This window comes from Erpetoichthys calabaricus, chromosome 13 (genome assembly GCF_900747795.2).
Source record: "Erpetoichthys calabaricus chromosome 13, fErpCal1.3, whole genome shotgun sequence".
Taxonomy (NCBI): domain Eukaryota; kingdom Metazoa; phylum Chordata; class Cladistia; order Polypteriformes; family Polypteridae; genus Erpetoichthys; species Erpetoichthys calabaricus.
Window position 1 is genome coordinate 30,591,636 of NC_041406.2, and position 22,549 is coordinate 30,614,184.

At 40.2% G+C, this 22,549-nt stretch overlaps 1 protein-coding gene across 3 annotated transcripts in view; it reads right to left on the reverse strand.

The window, feature by feature from the left end:
- The window catches only part of LOC114643692 (ly6/PLAUR domain-containing protein 2-like), a 201,288-nt gene that overhangs the window by 173,156 nt on the left and 5,583 nt on the right, over positions 1-22,549 (reverse strand). The window contains exon 3 of one of the 3 annotated variants that reach the window (XM_028818078.2): positions 18,525-18,826. The exons of the other annotated variants lie outside the window; for them this stretch is intronic. Within the exon in view, the coding sequence (XP_028673911.2) occupies positions 18,636-18,826 (191 nt within the window). The 3' untranslated portion in view covers positions 18,525-18,635. Of the gene's footprint in view, positions 1-18,524; positions 18,827-22,549 lie in introns of those variants that run through there. 3 annotated transcript variants of the gene reach the window in all.

The following is a 22,549-nucleotide window of genomic DNA, read 5'->3' on the forward strand; positions in this document are numbered from 1 at the left end:
AGTGTCATGCTGTGGGGATTCTTCTGTGAAGTAGGCCATGAAAGGCTAGTGAGCAGTGCCACCCCTAGGCAAACTGGGGCCCTAAATGGAATCTTCTTTTTGACCCCCCTCAACCCCTACCCAACCTGCCTTTCCCTGAACCCACTACATTAGAATATCTTACAACAGATTTAATTTAAACAACAAATATATAAACAAATAATAAAAAAACAAAGAAAGACATCACAAACTTAAATATAACTTTTTATTATTATTATTATTATTATTATTATTATTATTATTATTATATAACTTTTTTAAATAAAAATGTTTTTTTTTAATACTTAAAACTTGAAAGTGAATTTTTAGGGGCTTCTTCAGTCATTTTCTTGTATATCACCACAGCACACGTCTACATTTTCTGGGGATGAGTCATCTAATTGGTCGTCTCACGACAGCTTATATGCAGGGTCTGAAGTGATGCTGATAGTAGCCAAGCTACTTATATGTTCTTGTGCTGTGGATGAACTCAAGCATGTTGTGAAGAGCGTAAGTTTTGAAAAACTTTGGTCATCAGATGCAGCTGTAACTGGGAGGGCTGTTGCAACCCATTGGGCAATCCATAGATTTGAACTTTAATGGCATTAATGGCAATGATATACCAATTGATTTGTTTTTTTAACAAATGAAATGCAATGAATCATAATAATAATAATAATTATAATAATCCAGGGTATCAATGTGCTGATGCTCTTTGTTACTTGATATATACAACAGTATGACTTTTGACATGTGATACGGGAACAAAAACGATTTTAATATTGCTACTATAATAAAATCTCTATATCTATATCTCTATATCTAATACCTACCAACAACAATAACAACAGCTGGTGTACTAACACTAAGACTGTACAGAGTCACTGCTCACCAGACCTGGACTTTGTGACTGTTAAATGCAGGCCCTTATATCCTTCCGGGGTGTTTTCTAGTGTCATGGTAACTGCTGTGTATATTCACATGATGCAAACGCTAACTCGGCTCTTTGTTATTTGTACAGTACCATTAGTATTCAACAGAGTTTGTATCCTGAGGCAGTTCACATAATAGCGAGGGGCATTAACCATGTGGATTTAAAAGCAGTGCTCCCCAGACTCCAGTGTGCTACTAGGGGAACAAATACTCTGGACAAGGTCTACAACAATATCAAACGGGGGTTCAGACCTAAATTGCTACCATACCTGGGTCATTCCAATAATATATTGGGCATGCGCTGATAGCATCTTGCTGCACCCACTACACGATGTACCACCTGGATTGGGACCTGAGTGCAGCGGGTGACACCTCAACACCACACTGGAACAATGTGAGGTTTTTTACAGTGGATGGAGTGCCAATCCTGCCACCAACCCACAAGCTTTCCCTGTAGGTTGGAGGACCTGCTTGTCTCTGCTTTTAATTCCGCCATGTACCCCCACTTAGGAAGAGTGTTCCTATCAACATATCACATTTAAGACTATTAAAAGTGGCCGGAAGGGACTTCTCAACAGCTGCAGGACTGCTTCAAGAGAACAAACTAGGATATTTTTTGAACATCTTGACCTTGAAGAGTACACTACAACTGTTTTCAGCTATATGTCCTTCTACTGTTGCTCCATAGAGACCATTTTGACTTATTGAATCTGTATGTGGTTTGCCAGCTGCACTGCATCAAAGAGGAAAGCACTCCAGAGGTTCATCACCATTAACCGATTGATCATGTGATGTCTTCTCCCATTTTTGCAAGTTCCTGCTACCTGAAAAAAGCCCATCCCACTGATCCATCCAACCCTGCTCACTTTCTATTTGAACTGCTGCCTCTGGGCAGACGCTTCAAGAAAATAGACTAAAAAATAGCTTTTACCCAAAGGCCATGTCTACACTAACTTTAAACGGAACAAATTATGCAATAAATACCAGCAGAATGTGGACAATGTCTCATTGTGTAATATTGTTTGTTTTGCTTTTCCACTTTTAGAATCTCTTTTATAAATCTTCATATTTATATGTTTTTGTAGTGTTAGAATTTCTTGATGTTTTGCACTGATAGGATGGCATCCAATTTTGTTGTACTTCTGCCGTGACAATAAAGATATTAATTCAATATATCTAATAATAAAATAAAAACAACTAATACTACAACTGAATGTGCTTAATAAACTTAGTGCAGTAAAAACAGGCTCAAAATTAATCTGAATATTTAAAGATTTAACAATATTTTGCTTGCATTTATGAATTTATCGTAACTTCATTTTGTCCTTCTAACGTCAGCAGATAGCAGTATGTCATTAGCTAAATCAGTAATGTTAGCTACCATTAAACTTGACCTAAAATTGAAGTTAATCTGAGCTATTTGCTCTTTTTGTTTGCCAAAGTTGCTTGCCCGGTGCTTTTCAATAATTCAACCAATAACTAACTAGTAAGCCAGAGGCCCTGTGTGTGTCGGTGAAATTTACAAACATGTCATCATTATAGCAACACTCTGAGCACTTCACATGTAGACTAATGTCAGCCGCTTTTAACAATGTGTAGAGGTCTCGTGTTCTATATGATAGTAATAAGTAATCCACAGCCATGTGACAGTTAGGTACTGTAACAACAGATATGTCTGTTAAACACTCTATATCTAAACTATTACATATAATGCTATTGTTACTCCATTGTTACTCCAGTAAACTGCTAGCTTATGTTTAATTGATCTAATGCTAGCTAGACTCCTGGAAGTTACACAAATTTAGATTTCTAAACACACCTGAAAATGCAACACAAGCTTCTTCTTCGTGCTTTCATTTATTTTTGCTGTGCTCCTGACTGGTGTTGAACTCTCTCCAACTCTCTTCTCACTAATGGAACATGAAAAGAGGTGACAGTCAAAGACACTAGCTTGACGATGCGTGAAACAGTGTGCACAGCATGCATAAACTCTAGCTGAAGTCCTTCAATCATGGGCCCCATGCGCCTGGACAACTCTGCTTGTGAGGGTAAAATGAATGAGGAAAAATAGGAAGAAATCCTGGAGGAAAATCTAATGTAGTCTACAAGAAACCTATACCTTGGAGGCAAATTTGTTTTTTAGCAGGGTAAGGACTCCAAACATCAAGACCAAGCTACACAGGAATGACTTGAAAGCACCAATGTGAATTTCCTGCAGTGGCCAAGTCAGATTCCAAATCTACGTGCAGTTGATAATTTGTGGCTGAGCTTAAAAAAGGCTGTTCAGTCACGATCTCCACACAACCAGACAGTGCTTGAGCTATGGGGGAAAACTGCAGTACCCAGTTATGGAAAACCAACAGACAGATAGAGATCAGTGCATTCAAGGCTGACATCAGAAGTGTAAAACAATAAAGTAGAACAACCTTGTTACTTTAAGAAAAAAATCAGCTATTTGTGGCAGGCTAGTCCATTTTGCCAAAATTTCATTGCAGCACTTCAAAATCGTACTCAGTAGTTTGTATGGCCTCCATGTGTTTGTATGCATGCCTGACAATGTCAGTGCCTGCTCCTAATGAGACAACAGATGATGTCCTGGGGGATCTCCTCCCAGATCTGGACCAGGGCATCACTGAGCTCCTGGACAGTCTGAGGTGCAACCTGGCACTGTTGGATGGACCGAAACATAATGTCCCAGAGGTGTTCTATTGGATTGAGGTCAGGTGAGTGTGGGGACCAGTCAATGGTGTCAATTCCTTCATCCTCCAGGAACTGCCTGCATACTCTCGCCACATGAAGCCAGGCATTGTTGTGCACCAGGAGGAACCTAGGACCCACTGCACCAGAATAGGGTCTGACAATGGGTCCAAGGATTTCATCCCGATACCTAATGGCAGTCAAGATGCCATTGAGTAGCCTGTAGAGGACTGTGCGTCCCTCCATGGATATGCCTCCCCAGACCATTACTGACCCACCACTAAACTGGTCATGCTGAACAATGTTAGAGGCAGCATAACGTTCTCCATGGCTTCTCCAGACCCTTTCACGTCTGTCACATGTGCTCAGGGTGAACCTGCTCTCATCTGTGAAAAGCACAGGGCACCAGTGGTGGACCTGCCAATTCTGGTATTCTATGGCAAATGCCAATCAAGCTCCACGGTGCCAGGCAGTGAGCACAGGGCCCACTAGAGGACGTCGGGCCCTCAGGCCACCCTCATGAAATCTGTTTCTGATTGTTTAATCAGAGACATTCACACCAGTGGCCTGCTGAAGGTCATTTTGTAGGGCTCTGGTGGTGATCATCCTGTTCCTTCTTGCCCAAAGGAGCAGATACCAGTCCTGCTGATGGGTTACGAACCTTCTACAGCCATCTCCAGCTCTTCTAGAGTAACTACATGTCTCCTGGAATCTCCTCCATACCATTGAGACTGCTGGGAGACACAGCAAACCTTCTGGCAATGGCACATATTGATGTGCCATCCTCGAGAAGTTGGACTACCTGTTCAACCTCTGCAGGGCCCAGGTATCACCTCATGCTATCAGTAGTGACACTGACCGTAGCCAAATGCAAAACTAGTGAAAAAACAGTCAGAAAAGATGAGGAGGGAAAAATATCAGTGGCCTCCACCTGTTAAACCATTCCTATTTTGGGGGTCGTCTCATTGTTGCCCCTCTAATGCACCTGTTGTTAATTTCATTAACACCAAAGCAAATGAAACTGATTAACAACCCCCTCTGCTACTTAACTGACCAGATCAATAGCCCAGAACTATCATTGACTTGATGCTATACTCGGATTAAAAAGTTTTCCTTTAATTATTTCGAGCAGCGTATATATATTGTGAACACGGTGAACATGCGGTCGCTCATCCGGAACCCCCTCTTAAACAGTGATTCAATGGGAAACAAACACAAACACCGCTTTTCATCTGCTCTTTGCGGGATCAGCTGCTAGCCTGTTGCTTGTTGCCGTGCCACACAATCTGCACCTCACACGGGGCCTCGTGCATTTAAAAGACCGTGCTACGGCTCTCCTAGTGTCTCACTGCCTTGTCTCTCTTCCCCCAGACACCCTCTGCTCTGGTTGGGACCGCACCCCTTTGAGGAGGAAGATTTTGTGTTCTTTTGACCAAGAGACGGCAGCCATTTTGACAGTTGTCCTTTGTGCAGCCGGATCACTCCTGAAAGAGACTTGTGTTTGTTCCGCCTGTACTGGAAAAATGTTTCTGTCTCTTGAAAAGCCCTGAGTGCTTCTGTGCAACTTTGTGACCCACTTGTGACAAGATATATTTATTTATGAACACCTCAAACCCCAGACACAACCACCATGACACAAGTCCTTGTAAAATAAAAAGTTTTATTACATAAATACCTTACAAAAAAGGTCACCTTCTCTCGCCTTCCACTCTTCCAGGAAAGCATTCTCCTTCTTACACCCAACTCCCACTAGCCTGGACAAAGTTGAGTGGCCTCCTTTACCTTGGACCCGGGAGTATTTCCAGTGCTAGGGCATAGCCTGATGAAAGTACTTCTGGGACTCACAAAGAAGGAATGATGGCTCCCTGCAGCACCCCTGTTGGCACCTACAGAACCTGACAAGTTTGCCCTATGGGACTATAGTTCTCTGCATGCCTTGCATGTGTCTGCACAGGTGCTATTACCCATGGAGTTTACCACCTAGCAGGTCGGGGGAGCATGTATCCGTGCCAGGTTGTCTCCCCCTGTCGTTCCACCACTCTGGCCTCTTGGCCATGTGTTGCTCCTCATTCCAACTGGGGTGCCAGTGTAATCACTGCCACACTGGGATCGTTTGCTTGTCTCCTGGCTGAGGCAGGGTGATTTTCACCCTGTTTCTTGTGCCTTTGAAAGTCTGGCCTCCTGTCCCAGTAAGGAATCTTGCCCCATCTCGTCTGGGACACCCGCCCATGCACGCCATCCATCACAATATATATGTTATAACAAAATGATCATTTTACAGCGTTGGGGAAGTGGAGAAACTGCCCCATCAGGTAAGCAGGGACCTCCTTTTAGCTACACATATAAAGGCCATGGGTATAATCATTTTCTCTTTTCTGAATTTAGATTACTCTCTGTGTGTTGTGTAGTCTACTAAAAGACAGCTTTTTGCACATTCTAGTCTCCTTGGCATCGTTTCTGGTTTCAAGAGCACTAAGGGAGAGCTCCCCGTTTCTTTAGTTAAGTGTGAAGAGGATGCCACACAACCCTACTGTGCAGGAATGTTTGTTATAACACAAACTATTATATGTTAAGAATTACTATTGTGCTACTAGGCCTCAGATGGACTGGTGTCCTATCTATAGCATACCTTGTACTCTCTTCTCCTTTTATTTATATTCTCTCTCTCTCTCTCTCTTTCTGTCTCGCTTCTGTAAAGTTCTAAATCACCTTGGGGACAAACAAAACCTATCTAACTATTTGTCTATCTGTCTAATCTATATAGCTTGAAGGAACGTAGGAATGTAACAATGGAGGATAGTCTGTATATTTAGTTGTTCATTTACATTTACTGACAATGAACTTGCTTGTGAAATGTTAAGTTTCATTTCAATGGAAAGCCAACAGGTAGTTGCAAACTACAATTGTGTTGAAAGTGTCAGCCTACTTTGGAGAAATGAAACTACTGGGGGAAATGAAACCTTTGAAGAAACATAATCAAAATTATATTAAATTAAAGGTTGTTAAAACATTTTAGTAATAAATTAAATTACTGAGGAAAGCTTACTTGCTGTTGTAGCAGATATAGCGTTTGTCCACCTCTTGAACCCTCAGGTACCACTCTTGAGACCAGGTGAAAGTACAATAACTATTTATTTTTCTATTGTACAGTGCACAAAGCACTACACACACCACACTCATATATTCAATAAACTATTCTATAACCACAATCCTCCTCGCCCAGACACGTCGCCACCCTACCTCCCAGCTCAGCTCAAATGTCTGGGATTACCCATAGTCCTTTTATAGCTCCTGACCCGGAAGTGGTTCTAAGCACAACCCACAAGTCCATTTCCTTCCGGGTCAGGGCAAACAGTCCTCTTCGTCATCCCAGGAGCACGTCGCTTCCTCCAGTCACGTGACTATGACGCACTCCCGGGTTATAGGGCATGCAAGAGCCCACTAGCCCCCCTACAGCGACTCCCGGCGGTCCCCAAGGTATCCAGCAGGGCTGTGTCACAACACTACAAAGTCAATGAGGCCCTGCTGGAACTCGGGGCACGAATATGCTGTCCGGAGGGCTCCTCCTAGAGGCCTGGGGGTGGCGACCGGAGTCCATAGCCGGTCGTCCATCACACTGTATTTATTCTGCATATCATCTGGTGGGCATATGCCCCATTGGCACTTAAGCTGAAAGAAAGATGGTTAGTAACCCACAGTGCTCTTTACAATCAAAGCCGCTCACAGGCTTCTGCTCAATTTTTGTTAAAAGTTACAGGATATGTTGTCACTCTCCAGTATCTCTTAAGAAAGCTTCATGGTTAATGGTTTAAAATTCATCCATCCATACATCTTATACTCACAGGGCAAATTTAGTGTCACTAAGCATTACACATCTTTTGGATATGGGAGGTAAACCAGAGTACGTGGAGAAGGGAGGACATGCAAACCAAACACAGACAGCGATCAAGCCAGGTCGGTGGAGCAGTGAGCTCAGAGTACCAAACACTCCAGCACTGTGCTGCCCTGCTATGAATGCACAGGTGAAAACCTTAAATTGGCATGTGTAAAGCAGCAAGGTTACTGTAGTAATTATAGAATTAATGTTCTCGCAATTATTTATTTTCTTTACAAACAAACAAACATTACAGCACTGAGACAATTGTTGCATTTGTTATTTCCAGTGAGGCTTAAAAGAGAAAATGGAATACATAAAAAGGTTTGCAGTAATGACAGCAGTAACTCAAGGAAACTGAGCCTTTGCACATGGATTCACTGCAAACCAATGGGTTTTGGGCGCCTTCTTTCCGGGGGCCCTCCTGCTTCACTGACACCATTATGAAATGCAGGAGCTCTGCCATTCAGTATGACAGAACATGCATCAGAACAGGATGCAGAGGTTTTCAGCTCCAAGTAAGCTGAACAATGAAGGCCACAATAAATAAAGGTGCAGTATAGAAACCTAATATTGCTTTGTGTAACGCCTAATCCTATTAACATGGCACCTAGTTTGGAAATAAATGATCACCCGCTGACAATACTGGTAGGTGAGCACTGTTCAGGAGGTCCACAGTAAGAGAAACAATAGTATTGCCCTTAATGGGAGAGGTTTCTGCTATTGACAATGAAGATAATTGCTCAACGATCCAAGAATAGGGAGGCTGACAAGACTTTATCAACAGATCAGTCCAATCAAAATTTTCTCTTACTGTAATTGTAACTGCAGGTTGATTTGGTCCTGTGTAAACCCCCCACCCCTGTCACATTACATTACCTTACTGGTAATTTTCATTCACAAACTACTTTTACGTAATCTTAGTGATCCGGAGGCAGTCAAGGCGTGCTCTTGTGACTGCCATTTGAGTAGTTTGACATCACCAGCAACTCACTCAAAACGTCCAATGACTGATCCCAACAAAATACAATACAATACAATACAGTTTATTTTTGTATAGCCCAAAATCACACAGGAAATGCCGCAATGGGCTTTAACAGGCCCTGCCTCTTGACAGCCCCCCAGCCTTGACTCTCTAAGAAGACAAGGAAAAACTCCCAAAAAAAACCTTGTAGGGAAAAAATGGAAGAAACCTTGGGAAAGGCAGTTCAAAGAGAGACCCCTTTCCAGGTAGGTTGGGTGTGCAGTGGGTGTCAAAAGAAGGGGGTCAATACAATACAATGCAGTACACAGAACAGAACAATTCCTCAATATAGTAAGAAATAAAAAATATAAATTTTAGAAGTACAGAGCAGAATTTAACAGTAGATGATATATCCCATGATAAGATTTGGAGACCTCATCCTTCAAGCTGCCTCCCCCATTTGGCCATTCCACGGCTAAAATAGTGCTGGGCCAGCCAATCCGATGAAAGGACCCCTCTTTTCCACGATTCCTGCGATCCTCCATCTGGGATGACTTTTCCTTAGGCAGGCAAAACAACTTGGCAGGTGGGCCGTGGCACCAAGTACCACATTTGAGTACCGAGAAGAAAAACAGAATAAGTGAGGGTTAGTATACAATTATAACTGTCATGTTACTTATGTTTAAGTGCTAATGACTAACAACAGAGATGCAGTCTGTACAGTTAATCAGCAGCTCTAGTCAGGATATGCTAAACTGAAGTAGTGAGTCTTCAGCCGGGATTTAAAAGCTGAGGCCGAAGGGGCATCTCTTATAGTAGCAGGCAGACCATTCCACAGTTTAGGGGCCCTGTAACTAAAAGCTCGACCTCCCACTGTTATTTTATTAATCCTTGGAATCATAAGCAGACCGGCATCTTGAGATCTTAATGTGTGGTGTTGTCTTAAGTTGTAGGGGGCGAGCTCTTGTGTGCTTACCTGAAAATACAGTGCAGTCCCCAGGAGAGAAGAAACACAAGTCTTTAGGACCGCACAAACAGAACAGAAGCTTGTCTGTCTGATGCCTGTTATTTGTCATACAATGACAGAATTGAAAAAGGAAAATAATGGCTGAGACTGTGGCTGAACTTACCATAACCAGAAATCCATCATATGGCCATCATGTTATTTGTAAATTACAATGAAGAAGGTTCATGATACTTTAGAAATGTGTAACTATTCTGAAAAGTCTGCAGGAAGCTGCATAATTTGTCATCCACTGCAATTCCTAGTCACGTAATCTAACATCCACAAGGCAACAAGATCCAGCAAGTGCAGTCATTCGGTTTGATGTCCTCTCCGATTAGACTTCATATAATGTGCTGTGAGCTTAAGTAGATGTGTGTGTTTTGGTTTTTTTTTTTTTTGATTTCCAAAAACCATCCACTAGAAAAATCATGTTCTATTTTCATTATTTTAATTTCATTGACAGCTTTATAACAGTCAGCGCAAAAAGGAACATTGTAAATGTGTTTTTATATTTGTTATATTTTATTGAATTCAATGTAGCAGTACAATAAATCCATTACAGATTTCTAAATTATGTTGCAATTGATTGTTTTATTCACTATATTGTTTTATTTAGCCCCCAAAATCACTCATAGTTCTTTTTTAAAATTTTGTGACAAATTTTTAGTCTTTTAATGAACTGATTTGAAATTTCCACAAACAGTGGATACAAGGCAAAATGACACAAATTCCTAGAGTGCAATTTTTTGTTTGAACAGTAGAGTTCCTAATTAATTTTTCCTTTCTTCATTTTAGAGCCGTTGTCCTGCTTCAGTTGCTCTAATGCTGATACCAATCTTAAGTGTAATTTTAATCTGCCTCAGACATGCACAGCAAACCAAGTGTGTATAACTGCCACTTACACTTTACGTAAGTAAAATCCTTTTCTTATTATTGTCAAACATGTTAATTTCAGGTAAATACAGACATCCTCCAAGGAAGCAGCAGTTCTTTTATCACATGTGGTATTGTTTGTATACTCAACCAGCCAGACTTCAAAGCGGTGACTCCTTTGCAAGACAGCAAATACCTACACAGACAACCCTGACACAATCAGTAACTGGATTATCCAGGAAATCGAAAAACAAGGTCCCCTTCTGACATCCCCCCAGACTTAACCATTGTCAGTCCCGGACAATCAGTTTAATCTTCTTATTCTCTAAAACGGGCTGGGGGTCTTCCCAAATTTTCCCTCCTTGATCGGCGCAACTCCACAGCTCCCCTCTCTGGGACATCACTATTTTCTCTAGAGGCTGGGTTTCCCATTGTCCAAAACCCATATATGGGAAGTCCAGGTGGAGATGGTTTGGCCATTGGGGTAGCTGAAGCACTTTGTGGAGACAAACAACAAGGCTTTAAAGCATTATGGTGCACATTTTTATCTCTACCTCCCCCTTCTGGTCTCACTTTATACACAACAACAACAACATTTATTTATATACAGTAGCACATTTTCATACATAAAGTAGCTCAAAGTGCTTCCACCAGAGTCCTGGCTTCCTTCCTTCCAAAGTACACCACCCCAGAATCCCCTACCTGGCCCAGCACCACATAGGGTTCTTGGTTCCACCAACCTGTCAGCTTCCCTTCTCCTTGTCTACCTCTATTTCTCAGCCATACCCTTTCTCCAGGAAGCAAGGGAACAGCCTGAGCATTTTTATCGTACTGAGTTTTATAATTTTTTGCTGCCTTATCCATTTTCCCCTTAGCAGTTTGACCTGCATTTGGTAGATTCTGCTGATGTCCCTTCACCCATTCTTCCCTCGTGCCTCCTCTTGCAGGGACCCCCACACTATGGCAGAAGGCTGGTTGTATGTATCTGCTGAATCCATCATTTTCCCGGTGTGCCTTGGCATGTCGACACACAGCAGAGCTGTTAGACCCTGCTTCCTGCATACTGGGGGCTGCTTGACACAGTACCACTGGTGACTCTGGAGCCTGAAAAACAGCATGCCAACAAGCAGATTACGTTCATTCCAATCAGCAATGGGCTTGTCTGGACCTCGTCTCACACAATTACAACCCCTCTGGCTGGTAACTTCACAGTAGCCACCTCAAAATCCATGGTGGCATACCCTGCATAGGGCATATCCAACCCATTGGCAGCTTTCAGGGTAAGAAGAAACGGGGCCTGCCCAACTTCTATGTTATCTGCAAAATGCTGCTTGAAAAAGCTCTCTTGCATCAGTGTAACCTGGGATCCAGTGTCTAACAGTCCATTTAATGCTTTGCCTTCAATGGTGACCTGTACCACGGGACACTCGCCAATAAGAGGGGATATGGCCTTTCGGGTTTCACTGTCCAACCTTGCTATCTGGCCCACAGCTGCAGGGTTCACAAGTTCAAAAGTAGGGCGCCCACTAGAGGATGGACAGTTCCGCGCCGAATGACCTGCTTGTTGGCACTGATTACAAATGGGCCTACCTTGTGAATTCCAGGCATAATGGCTGTTAGTACGAGGCCTCCTATCTGGCTGAGAGTGTACTAGTGGCTGGGTAGCATCAACCTGTGGAACTGCTGGCCTCAGTTCCTTCAGCAGCTCCTGAGTCCATTCCTTCATCTGTGTTTTCAGGTCACCCAGAATCTCTGCCTTAAATGCTTGTCTCCAGTCCGCCTGTGAATGAGAGTTAGTTGCGGAGAACTCACCAATAGCTCTGCAAGTTGCTTCCCTGTGTCCCGTATGATTACATTCCCCTTCCAGCAGCAGAGCCTCTTGATGCACTTCCCCAAAAGTTTTATCTGGATTGTGGCGCACAAATGTCCGTAGTGCTTGTCGCAGTCCACTGTCATGGAGGCCCAACAAGAGCTGATCTCGCAGCTGTATATCGGAGGGGGCTTGGGCTGGGCTACGCTGTTGTAACCTGCAATGAAGTTCTCTCAATCTAAGAACAAAAGCCCTGAAAGGTTCGTTAGTCCTTTGTGCACAACTGTAAAATTGGGACATCAGAGTAGCTAACGGGACTTGGTCACCATATAATCCATCTAGAACAAGAAAAATCTTTGTAACCCTGTCTCTTTCTTCCACACTCAACACACTGACTTCCCGTTTGGCATCCCCAGTCAAGGCTCCCATCACAATACTGACCTTTTGAGGTTGAATGCTGAAAATGGGACGTCAAAGTATAAAACAATTAAACTTTAAAACATTTCCTAGGCATTCTATACAATACCTGCTTTACATATAATATATATATTTCATATATATATACATATTTATTTTCACAGTTTACCTAATTAAAAATCAATACTTTAATAATTTCCTTGAATTTAGTATTTCTTAATATTAAAACCTGAGTTTAAAGCAACACAATCTTTTGTTCTTTTTTTATTAACTATAATGACCACCTTTGGTTCATATGCACAGACCTGAATGTTCTATTTATCTTCTTGTGTTAGCCTACAAAATTCCCACGTTTCCTCTGTCTGCGGGACAGCAGGGCCACTTTATTATTGCCAGTCCATCTAACCTGTATGTCTTTGGACTGTTGGAGAAAACTGGAGCACTTGGGGGAAACCCACACTGACACCAGAAGAACATGCAAACTTCATGCCAGGAGGACCGGGGATGCGAACCTTGGTCTCCTTACTGTGAGGTAACGGTGCTGCCACCATGCCGCCCCAAATACAGAAGTATAGAATACATTGATTTCTTTTGTTGTTTTGATGGCCAACAAAGATTCTGGGACAACAAAAAACTGAAAAATGGTATTTTTAATAAATCAGTCACTAACTGTTCACTTGTTTTAAGCACCCAATCTCAGAGTGTTTCAATCAGAGGGCATGATGGAAAGAAAGAAAGAAAGAAAGAAAGAAAGAAAGAAAGAAAGAAAGAAAGAAAGAAAGAAAGAAAGAAAGAAAGAAAGAAAGCTAGTTCTGATAAGGTTCCTCACACCATTGCTCTCTACTTCCATGTGTCTGAGCCAATTGTACACCCATTTTACCCACAACACCCTGAACTCGCACCTCTTTTAATCTGATGCCCAACTTCTCATGTGGCACCTTATCAAATGCTTTTTGAAAGTCAACATAAAAGACTTAAAAGGCTATAAATACTAAAAATTTTAATGTCTTGGAATAATAAAAGTGATATAACACCACAGATTTGTCATGGTTTTGGGATTTTAATGCTATACTTCTTATTCTTGTATCATGTATGCAAATGTTTTTCTCATTTTTCTTGCTCAAACTTTCTTAGATATTTGTATTTATTTTTCAGTGCCATTTTGGTTCCTCCTTCATGTCAGTTTTCATTTTGTTGTTGACAGTGGGGCTCAGTTGACATCTTGTGACCTCTGAAAGTTACGCAGCATGAACTCATTATCCAGAAGTATACTTAACATGGCAGCACACTGTGGTGTGAGGTGAGCTAGTACAAAAATCATACAAAGGCTTGGTGTTTTAGTTATTTTTGAATTTTCAATCTTCTTTGTTATTATTGTGATCTGTCAGGTCTCAAAAAACTCAAAAATAGTGGGGGGCATGAAAATGAAAGTAAGACCAATATTCCACATTTTTCTGAAGAATAAGTGTGGGCCTCTACTGTTATGAATGACATCGTTTATTAAAATAAATTCATGCTGGGGGTAAAAATTCCTTTACTTCAGACACCAGATATTCAATTTCGCAATGTATTTTGTGATCAGAGGCTTCCTATAAAAGTAAATAATTTTTTATTCAGTTTTTACCATCATTCTGTTTTGGCCATAAGCGCTTCCAATTTGGCATCAATTCTATGGTCATTACAATGAATCCCACGATGCACCAGGAATGTACCACAAATTATATCATCAACGCAAATGTATAAAGGTCATCACATACATTTCCAAATTATCTGAGATTGAATAAACGTAGTGATTCTTACAACTCTTACAGTATATTAGTGACTCCTGGTGTTAGAAATAAGTTCTGCATTTTGACTTTGATTTTTGGTTTGCGTTTTGGCTTTCACAACTCTTTTTTGATTTCTGGTATCAACCCTGGCTGTCCTTTTCAGTCAGTATATCACTTACCCAAATCAGCCCAGCTCCAATAGCAAGGTTTTCAGCCTGCATTGTTCCAAACAAAAAGAAGTAAAAGATATATTTTAATTATAATATTCACAAAGGGAAAGAGGAAACCCATAGAAACTCCTGGCCCACAAAACTAACAAATCTGTTTTAAAGTTTTAGAATTTATTTTCAAAAATTGAGCAACACAATCTAAAGCAAATCTGTGTCAAAAGGAAAAGGTCTGGAATGGCAAACTTCAAGAGCAAAAGCTAGTCCGCAATCCCAGACGTGACCTACAGTGCCCTGCTAAAGCCTTCCTCTTGTGTAATCTTTAATTGGCTCCCCAAAAGGCTCAAGGAATGGTCACAACTTGGACAACATGTACATTAGAAGAAGGAGTCAGCTTTGCATTCGTCATTCAGATCTTTTGATTTAGTTCCACCTTGCCATATTTGCTCTGTACTACAGCTGGTGAGCAAGGAGTAGAACTAAGAGATGACCCAAAGGAAAAATCAAAAACAGTAGTCAAATACTTGTAGGGCATTTATTAACAAAAAGGAAAAAAAATGTTGTGACACTAAAACCAAAAGAGAAACCAAATGTTGAAGTCAAAAAACTGAAAAGTCGATACAAGAAAGGCAAAAGAAACACACACATTGAATTCTGGGCAATGACAAACAACTGCCGTGGCAATTGACAATAACATAGTGGCACCAATGTTGAAAGAGCAACAAAACCAGGGCACTTTTAAAAATGTAAGATTGTGACACATAACAATAAAAAATAATAAGAAAAATAATGTATTGTTTTTAAAAAATATAAAATTAGTTCAAAATGATCCACATAATCAGGGTCTTCTGACTAATCACATAGTGATTCTCATCTGTAAACATAAAATAAGTTTGCTCAGGATAATATTTAACTTTTGCAAATGGAACATATTGCTTTTACATACAGTAGTCCTGTGTTGGTTGTGCATTTCACTTCAGCACTCACGCCAACTTCTGTTACAGGCTCATTTCAGTTTCCGAGGTTCAGTTTCAGAATCCCCTTTGGATTGGAGGGGTGCTCGTGGTAGAAGAGGATCCATTACAGGGTGCAAGGCTGAGAGGAAGTGAAGAAATGAACTTGACTTTAAGGATTCTTGGGTGAAGATCACGAGAAGTCTGATTAAGGATGAAAGCACAGAGAGATGCGTACTGGAATCAGGTAGCAGCAGCTCTCGAATAATCAGCATCCAAGCACAAGTATCACATCCTCTATCACACACTCAGACGATTGAATGGGAAGGCCAACTTGATCAATTATAATATCAAGAAAGCAAATTGGACTGCCAAACCCCTCCAATGGTGGAGAAAATTCTTTGAAGAGTTGTACAATCACCACCCACGCCAGTGTCACCAGCAGTTCCACCCCTCATTGTTCCCCTTTAGGTCCCAATGTTTGATGTCGAGGCTACAATCTAGGAAATGGAAGCAGCCACATGATCACTGAAGAATGGCTAAGCACCAGGACTAGACTAGGTCACTGTGGAAGCGATCAAGGAAGGGTGAGATTGCTTGCTCTGACGACTTCACTCAGTCTTCCCATCCATCTGGCGCACTGAATCATCGTGCCTATTCACAAAAAGTGTGACAACCGGGAATGTAAGAACTATTGTGTCATCAACCTCCTTTCCATTGTCAGCAAGGTCTTCAGAAGGACTGCAGAAACATTGGGAACAGACCAGCCAAGAAAAACAGGCAGGATTCAGACCCAGACAAGAATGTTGCAATCAAACCTTCACCTTTTGTCAACTAATGGAGGAAAATATCTGATGTGGGCAACAAACCGCCATCATATGTATCGACTTCAAATCAGCATTCGATTGTGTTCATTGGCCTGCCCTGTGGAGATCATTCGAGATTGAACACATGCTTCTGAAAGTCATCACACTGTTTTAAATAGTGTACAATCATTGAACCAGACAAGTGCTTAACTGAAACTATCTGAGGAGTTCACCATTAACACTGGAGTCCTCTAAGAGGACGTAGCCTCTCCTCTGCTTTTCTACATCGTAATCAACGGCATCAAGAGAAAAGCATTCTAGGACAGTCATGGAGTACAATATGATGAGGACCACTTTGTGACTGACCTCATGTTTGGTGACGATAGATGTCTTTTAGACAATGATGTAGAGGCCATGGACATCCTCTACGATACTGCCTGCATCGCCCAGTTGTACGGCTTGAAAATCAATATGGACAAGACCAAGGTGCCGTCAAACAGACTGATTGCAGGACATTGTCTACCTTAAAATTGTCCAGATTGAGCAGTTGTAGGACTTCAAATACCTTCAAATACCTGGTACAGGAGAAGAAAGTGGCATCCACAGTAGAGATCCACAGCAGAATCACACAACCGGTTGCAGCATTCGCCTCCCTGAAATGGTGCCTGTGGAAGAGAACCAACATCTCCATGAAGACCAAACTTCGCCTCTTCTGGACGATGATCCTGCCAATCCTTCTTTATGGATGAGAAACATGGACCGTTCTCAAATTGGATCTGAACAAATTCTAGGGTTTCCAAATGTAATCTGTGCAACAGATCCTGGCAATCTCACTTCGCAATTGCATCATGAACAAAACCATTCGGGCAAGACGTCAACAGGAACCAACAACGAACAAATCCAGCAGCGAAGGCTGAGGTGGTTTCGTCATGTGTTCAGAGACCCACTCAGAGGATGATACAATGGACTGCATACAAGAAAACATGGACCAAACAAGTAGAGGATGATCTGAAGATGAAGTGATTCAGCCTGAACCAGGCCAGGACCATTGCCAATGGACCATAAAACATCACAAAGTGAATCTGAAATGCTGCGGCACCAATAGTAGCAAACTAGTTCTGCCACTTTTAGCTGCCAGCTACAGATCAGAGAATGAGAGAGAAAAAATGTTCATTTGATAGTTGGTGTCTAAGTTAGTCCATCAAGGCTTGCCAATGTAAATTAGGGTCACTTTTCTTATTGACCAAGCCAAGTCCAAGGGTCTGAGAGGCTGAAATTTGCTATAGCACAAGAGCAGCAGTTCATTTTGGATGATCCTGTCTTTTTAGGTTTGGAGATTTAAGATGTTGTTGGGTTATCTTGCACACCAAGAAAGCAGCCCACTCTAACAGTGACACAATCTCATATTTTAGCTGCTTAAGCTGAGGTGGACATTAATGTTAAATATAATGTCACAGATTTCAACAGTCAGGCTGTGAAAGTCCCACATGCCACGCAAAAGAAACGAGTGCAATGCCATTTCTTCCTACAGTTCTATAATGTTTACTGCATTGTGCTATACATAAAATAAACATAATAAACTTGACATTATTGCTGTTTCATTAAATGTTTAAACCAAGCAATCAATTTTCTTGTGGTTTAAGTATTTTGAATTTTTTTTTTATTTAAGTATTTCACTGACACCTTTTCTTTAGTTAAATGAAAGTAACATATTAGTAATGGACCACTTTTCAAGCACTTGGACATCAAAATCAAAGTTAATGAATGTGAATGATGCAGTGTGTGAAACTGCCTGCAGTACTCTGACTGGTCTACAGGGGCAACATGGAGTAAAAGACTTGGGACCTCTTAGGACACCACTTGGGAAAACCTTAAAATCTTATTAAAATTAGTCCTAAAGAGCTCTGTATGTTTGTTTTATTAAAATAAGTTATTTTTACACACATCATTCAAAATACCTTAATGCTTTTAATATGATTTAAAGGTTCTGCTAAGTGAGCCACTTTGCTACAATGTCCACACTTGGTGATTGTGTAACAATTCTAGAGACTGCATATGGATAGGCACGCAAGAACACACAAACACACACACACCAAGGGACAATTTAGCATTGCCAATCCACCTAACCTGCCTACCTTTGGACTGAGGGAGGAAATCAGAGCACCAGGAGGAAACCCACGCAGACTCCACACAGAAGAGTACACTGAAAGAAAACATTGAAACCAAATTACATGGATAATATTATGTTTATTTGATTAATACAAACAGCTGTCACATTACTTCTTACATTTTAAAATGTTTTCTTTGTGTGATCTGATAAAAAGTTATCTTTATTTGAGATTGTGCTGCTAGATACAACTAACAAAGGAAATGACAACTGCACAGAATCCCAGGAGCCAGAAGTTCATCTTGAATGCGGACGAGCTGTTGCACAAGTCAGTACTGCAGCACGTTGCTGTTACAAATTGATTATTCGCGTTTGCTACTGCAGAGCATCCTTGACTGGTGGTACATATCTTCGTATAATTAGATTGTCTATCTAGAAAAAAAAATATAATAGCAAATGAATCCTTCTGAATACAACATGATGAATATTATAGCAAATGAAATCAAGCAATTTGAATAAAAAACTATATATTTAATCATGAATGAGCCTCCTGTCCCTAGCTGTGATGTGTCACATATTTTCTTGTATCCCCATCACTAACCTGTGACCCCAAAGAGGGTACATCAGCATCAGAGCTTACATCTCACCATATTACAACATAATATCAAAAGGCACTAACACTATTTCAAAAATACTTTCAGGAATTATTTCAATAATGTATCTCTCCATAGTCTAATGTAGAAGACTCTTCTTAATTCATTCTGTAATGTATGGTGCACTTTTCCTAAGTAATATGCAACTACTTAAAGACAATAATAGCACTACTCTAAGACTCTTCTTGATTTTTGCATGTCTGGTATTTTCTTTTTTGTGCATTTTGACAATCAACTGCTTGTTAGTACATGGCACTCTACTTTATACACTTTAGTAATAAGTGATGTACCTTTTTGCTATCAACCTAAAACTTTCTGTATTTCTACCAAATTTTTGTCACCATTTTGAGACAGTCTGTTACACAGGAGCGTATTTACAATGACTGCACAGTTGTTGATCATATCTGACCAGAGGTTATTTATCTGGACCACTTCAAATAAATAAAATAACACAAGCTTCAGGATGATCACATTTATTTTCAATGGCTCTGAAGTGAGTGCTGTATGTGAGTGTGTGCCTTGGTGTGTATGCAATTGTGTTTATATAGGAATCTAATAAAGAGATAACACTACTAGGATTCCAGTTTGCTCATCTTCAGTGTTTTTTTAACAGGTCAGTAACTTTTCTAAAAGTCTCAATTTCTTTTCAAGGTAGTGTGGCAGCACTAACAGGAATATAGTCTTAAATTTGATATTTGAACCCAACATTTAATTTGTGCCATTGAAAGCTGCTAAGGCTCATTTTTCCTAAGGTGTTATGAAAAGAATCCAGCTTTATTTCTGTTTTGGTTTGTAAATACGAAAGTCTAAGTTGGTTGATGTTAAATAACATTTTTTATGTACTTGGAAGGCCATATACAGTATAATGAGATTTTGCATTGCTCATAAAGAATGTGTAGATTCCACAATTTTTATTTGTTAAAGCTGAAAAAACAGTGTCAATGGAAAAAGTATATCAATGCTGATAGTTTTAAACAGTCTGACTGCATTTGTTTGACATCATTAAAAATGACTGATCAGAATTCTTTACAAGTAAATGAAATTAAATACTAGGCAGTACAGAATGTTGTTATGAGAAAACATGAAGTGTAAATTTGAGACAAAGGGCATTAATGTTAATATGTAATTAATATGTTAACTAATGGAGTTACTGCCTGTGTGGAGCTTTACGTGATATTCTTATGTACGTGTGGATTTTTTACAGGTGTTAGTGAGTGTGCCCTGAGATGGACTGATGCCTGATTCAGGACCGACCATGTTCTGTCAGGATTAGCTCCCAATAATACCATAAAGAAATAAATGTGTTCAAAAAGAGGTGAATTAAACAATAGGTGAATCATTAATCTGTGCATACATTTAAAAAGCACAGTTACTGTCTTTTTAAAAGAGTTTGTGTGCTCTTCTGGTACCCCTGGAGGTGTTCTCAAGATTTGTTGGTTTCCTTGCCCATTCCAAAGACATGCAGACTATTATGAGGGGAAACTCTAAATTGTGTTTGATGGGTGTGCCATGAAATGGAGAGGTGTGTAATGGAGAATAATTTATAGCATATAAATATAAGAACTTACAGCTGATTATGAATTCTGAACACATATTTATCATGTCTTGGGGATTATCAGTTCTTCCATTGCAATATACTTTTCTGCTCACTAGTAAAGTGCTCACCTAAAATTTTTTGAATTTCCATAATGTATCTGTTCATAAATTTTTCGATTAAGACTAAGATCAAGGTTCTAGTCCCATTAGTTTCCAAGTAATTGCATGAAAGATAGATAGACATTATTTATTTATATAAAACTAGATTTCTAACAATACAAATGTTTTAACAGGCTGGAAAATCTAACTAATTTTAAAATGCAAGAAAGCAAGATAAGCAGTTTTTGCTCAGGGACTTTAACGACTTACTAAATCAGATAAGAATCTTTAATAATAGATTTTCCTTATATAGCACCTTTCCCATCCTCATTTAGTTTAGTTTCTAGACTGGAGGACTGAAGGCTTTCCATAAATCTGGTTGTAACTGACTGTCCAGCTAACCTTGGGCCAAACAGATGGCTGAGATAAAAGAACACAAATAGGCCACAACTAGATTGGAATGGGGCTGAGTCTGCCTGACCAAGAGGTGTTTCAAGGAATACGGTCACCCTAGGAAACAAAACAGGTGCCTCATTCGGGATCCGTTCCTGTCACAATAAATAGGAAATTATGTGAAGGAAGACAAGAGCACCTGCAGAAGAACTTGTGCCGACACAGAGAGACATTTGTCCTTTAGATATGAGACAGGAGGGCTGGCCAGTGCCATTTATGCATATCTCATATTTATCTGATGGTTTCTTCATTCAAGAAGCTTTTGAATTTGTGTTATGATAATCTACACATATTACTGATCCATTTTTGCCATGTTATACAGGTACAGGTATATACAGTAAAAGGTCTGACTACATAAGAAATATTTTTTGGTTTGACTGGAACTTATCCTTCTCAAGCCATCATGGCTGCTATTTTATATATGTAAGAAGTTCTCGATGTTTTTAGAGTACAGTTTCTATTGTTTTAAGCACACTATACTTTAAGTAAGAGCTATTAATTCATAAAAACTGAATTAGATTTTTGTATCTTTCTTGTGGAATAAGTTCCCTAGCATTTACTAGAAATTACATATTTTATTTTTTCAGCACATAGGTAGAATGTGGTTTCTGTTTTGAGTGTACCTGCTCTTCAGATTTAATGTTTGTGTTCCTACTCATTGTCTTCTGTAAATGCTTGGGGGTGAAGCATTTATTTAATTATTTTGGTAAATTCTGGTTATTGCCAATCATTATTATAATTATTTCCAAACGGTTCTTTCTGTTCCTCCTGTTGGAGTCGCTAGTAGATTTTGTTACCATTTTAGAACTTGTTGGCTATTGCAATATTTTTGACTTAACCTTCCAAATAGTTTTTAATCCCTACTTATTCATTCTTTCAAACATTTAATAAACCAGCTTCTTCTCATGTCTGGTTGTCGGGCCTATCCAAGCAACATCAAATGCAGAGCAACCCTACAGAAGGCACCAGTCGATCACAAGGCTCACTCCCACACCCACTCACATCACACCAGTATACAACATCTGTAGGACCACCAAGAGAAAACCCACGTGAATACGAAAAGAAAGTGTCAACTGCACAAAGACAGTAACCAGATCAAACCAGACTAAATACACCACACAGGCATTCTAGAAGAATAACAAAGACAGAATCTGTGGGACTCAGGTAACCAGACTCTAACTGACTGAGCCAACGAAGACCAATTCTCGGTGGGTTTAAGTGAAGAACGATTTATTCAGGAGACCTTTGTGCTTGATATGACCTGAAGAAAGTGGCTGAGCCTTTGTGCGTACCAAACAGATCTTCCCATTTTTAAAGTGTCAAATATGCTGTCTATGGTGTTCTTAAGTGTTTTGTTGCACTCCACATTTTAATACAATAAAGTCTACCAAATATATGAAATTACACCATTGAA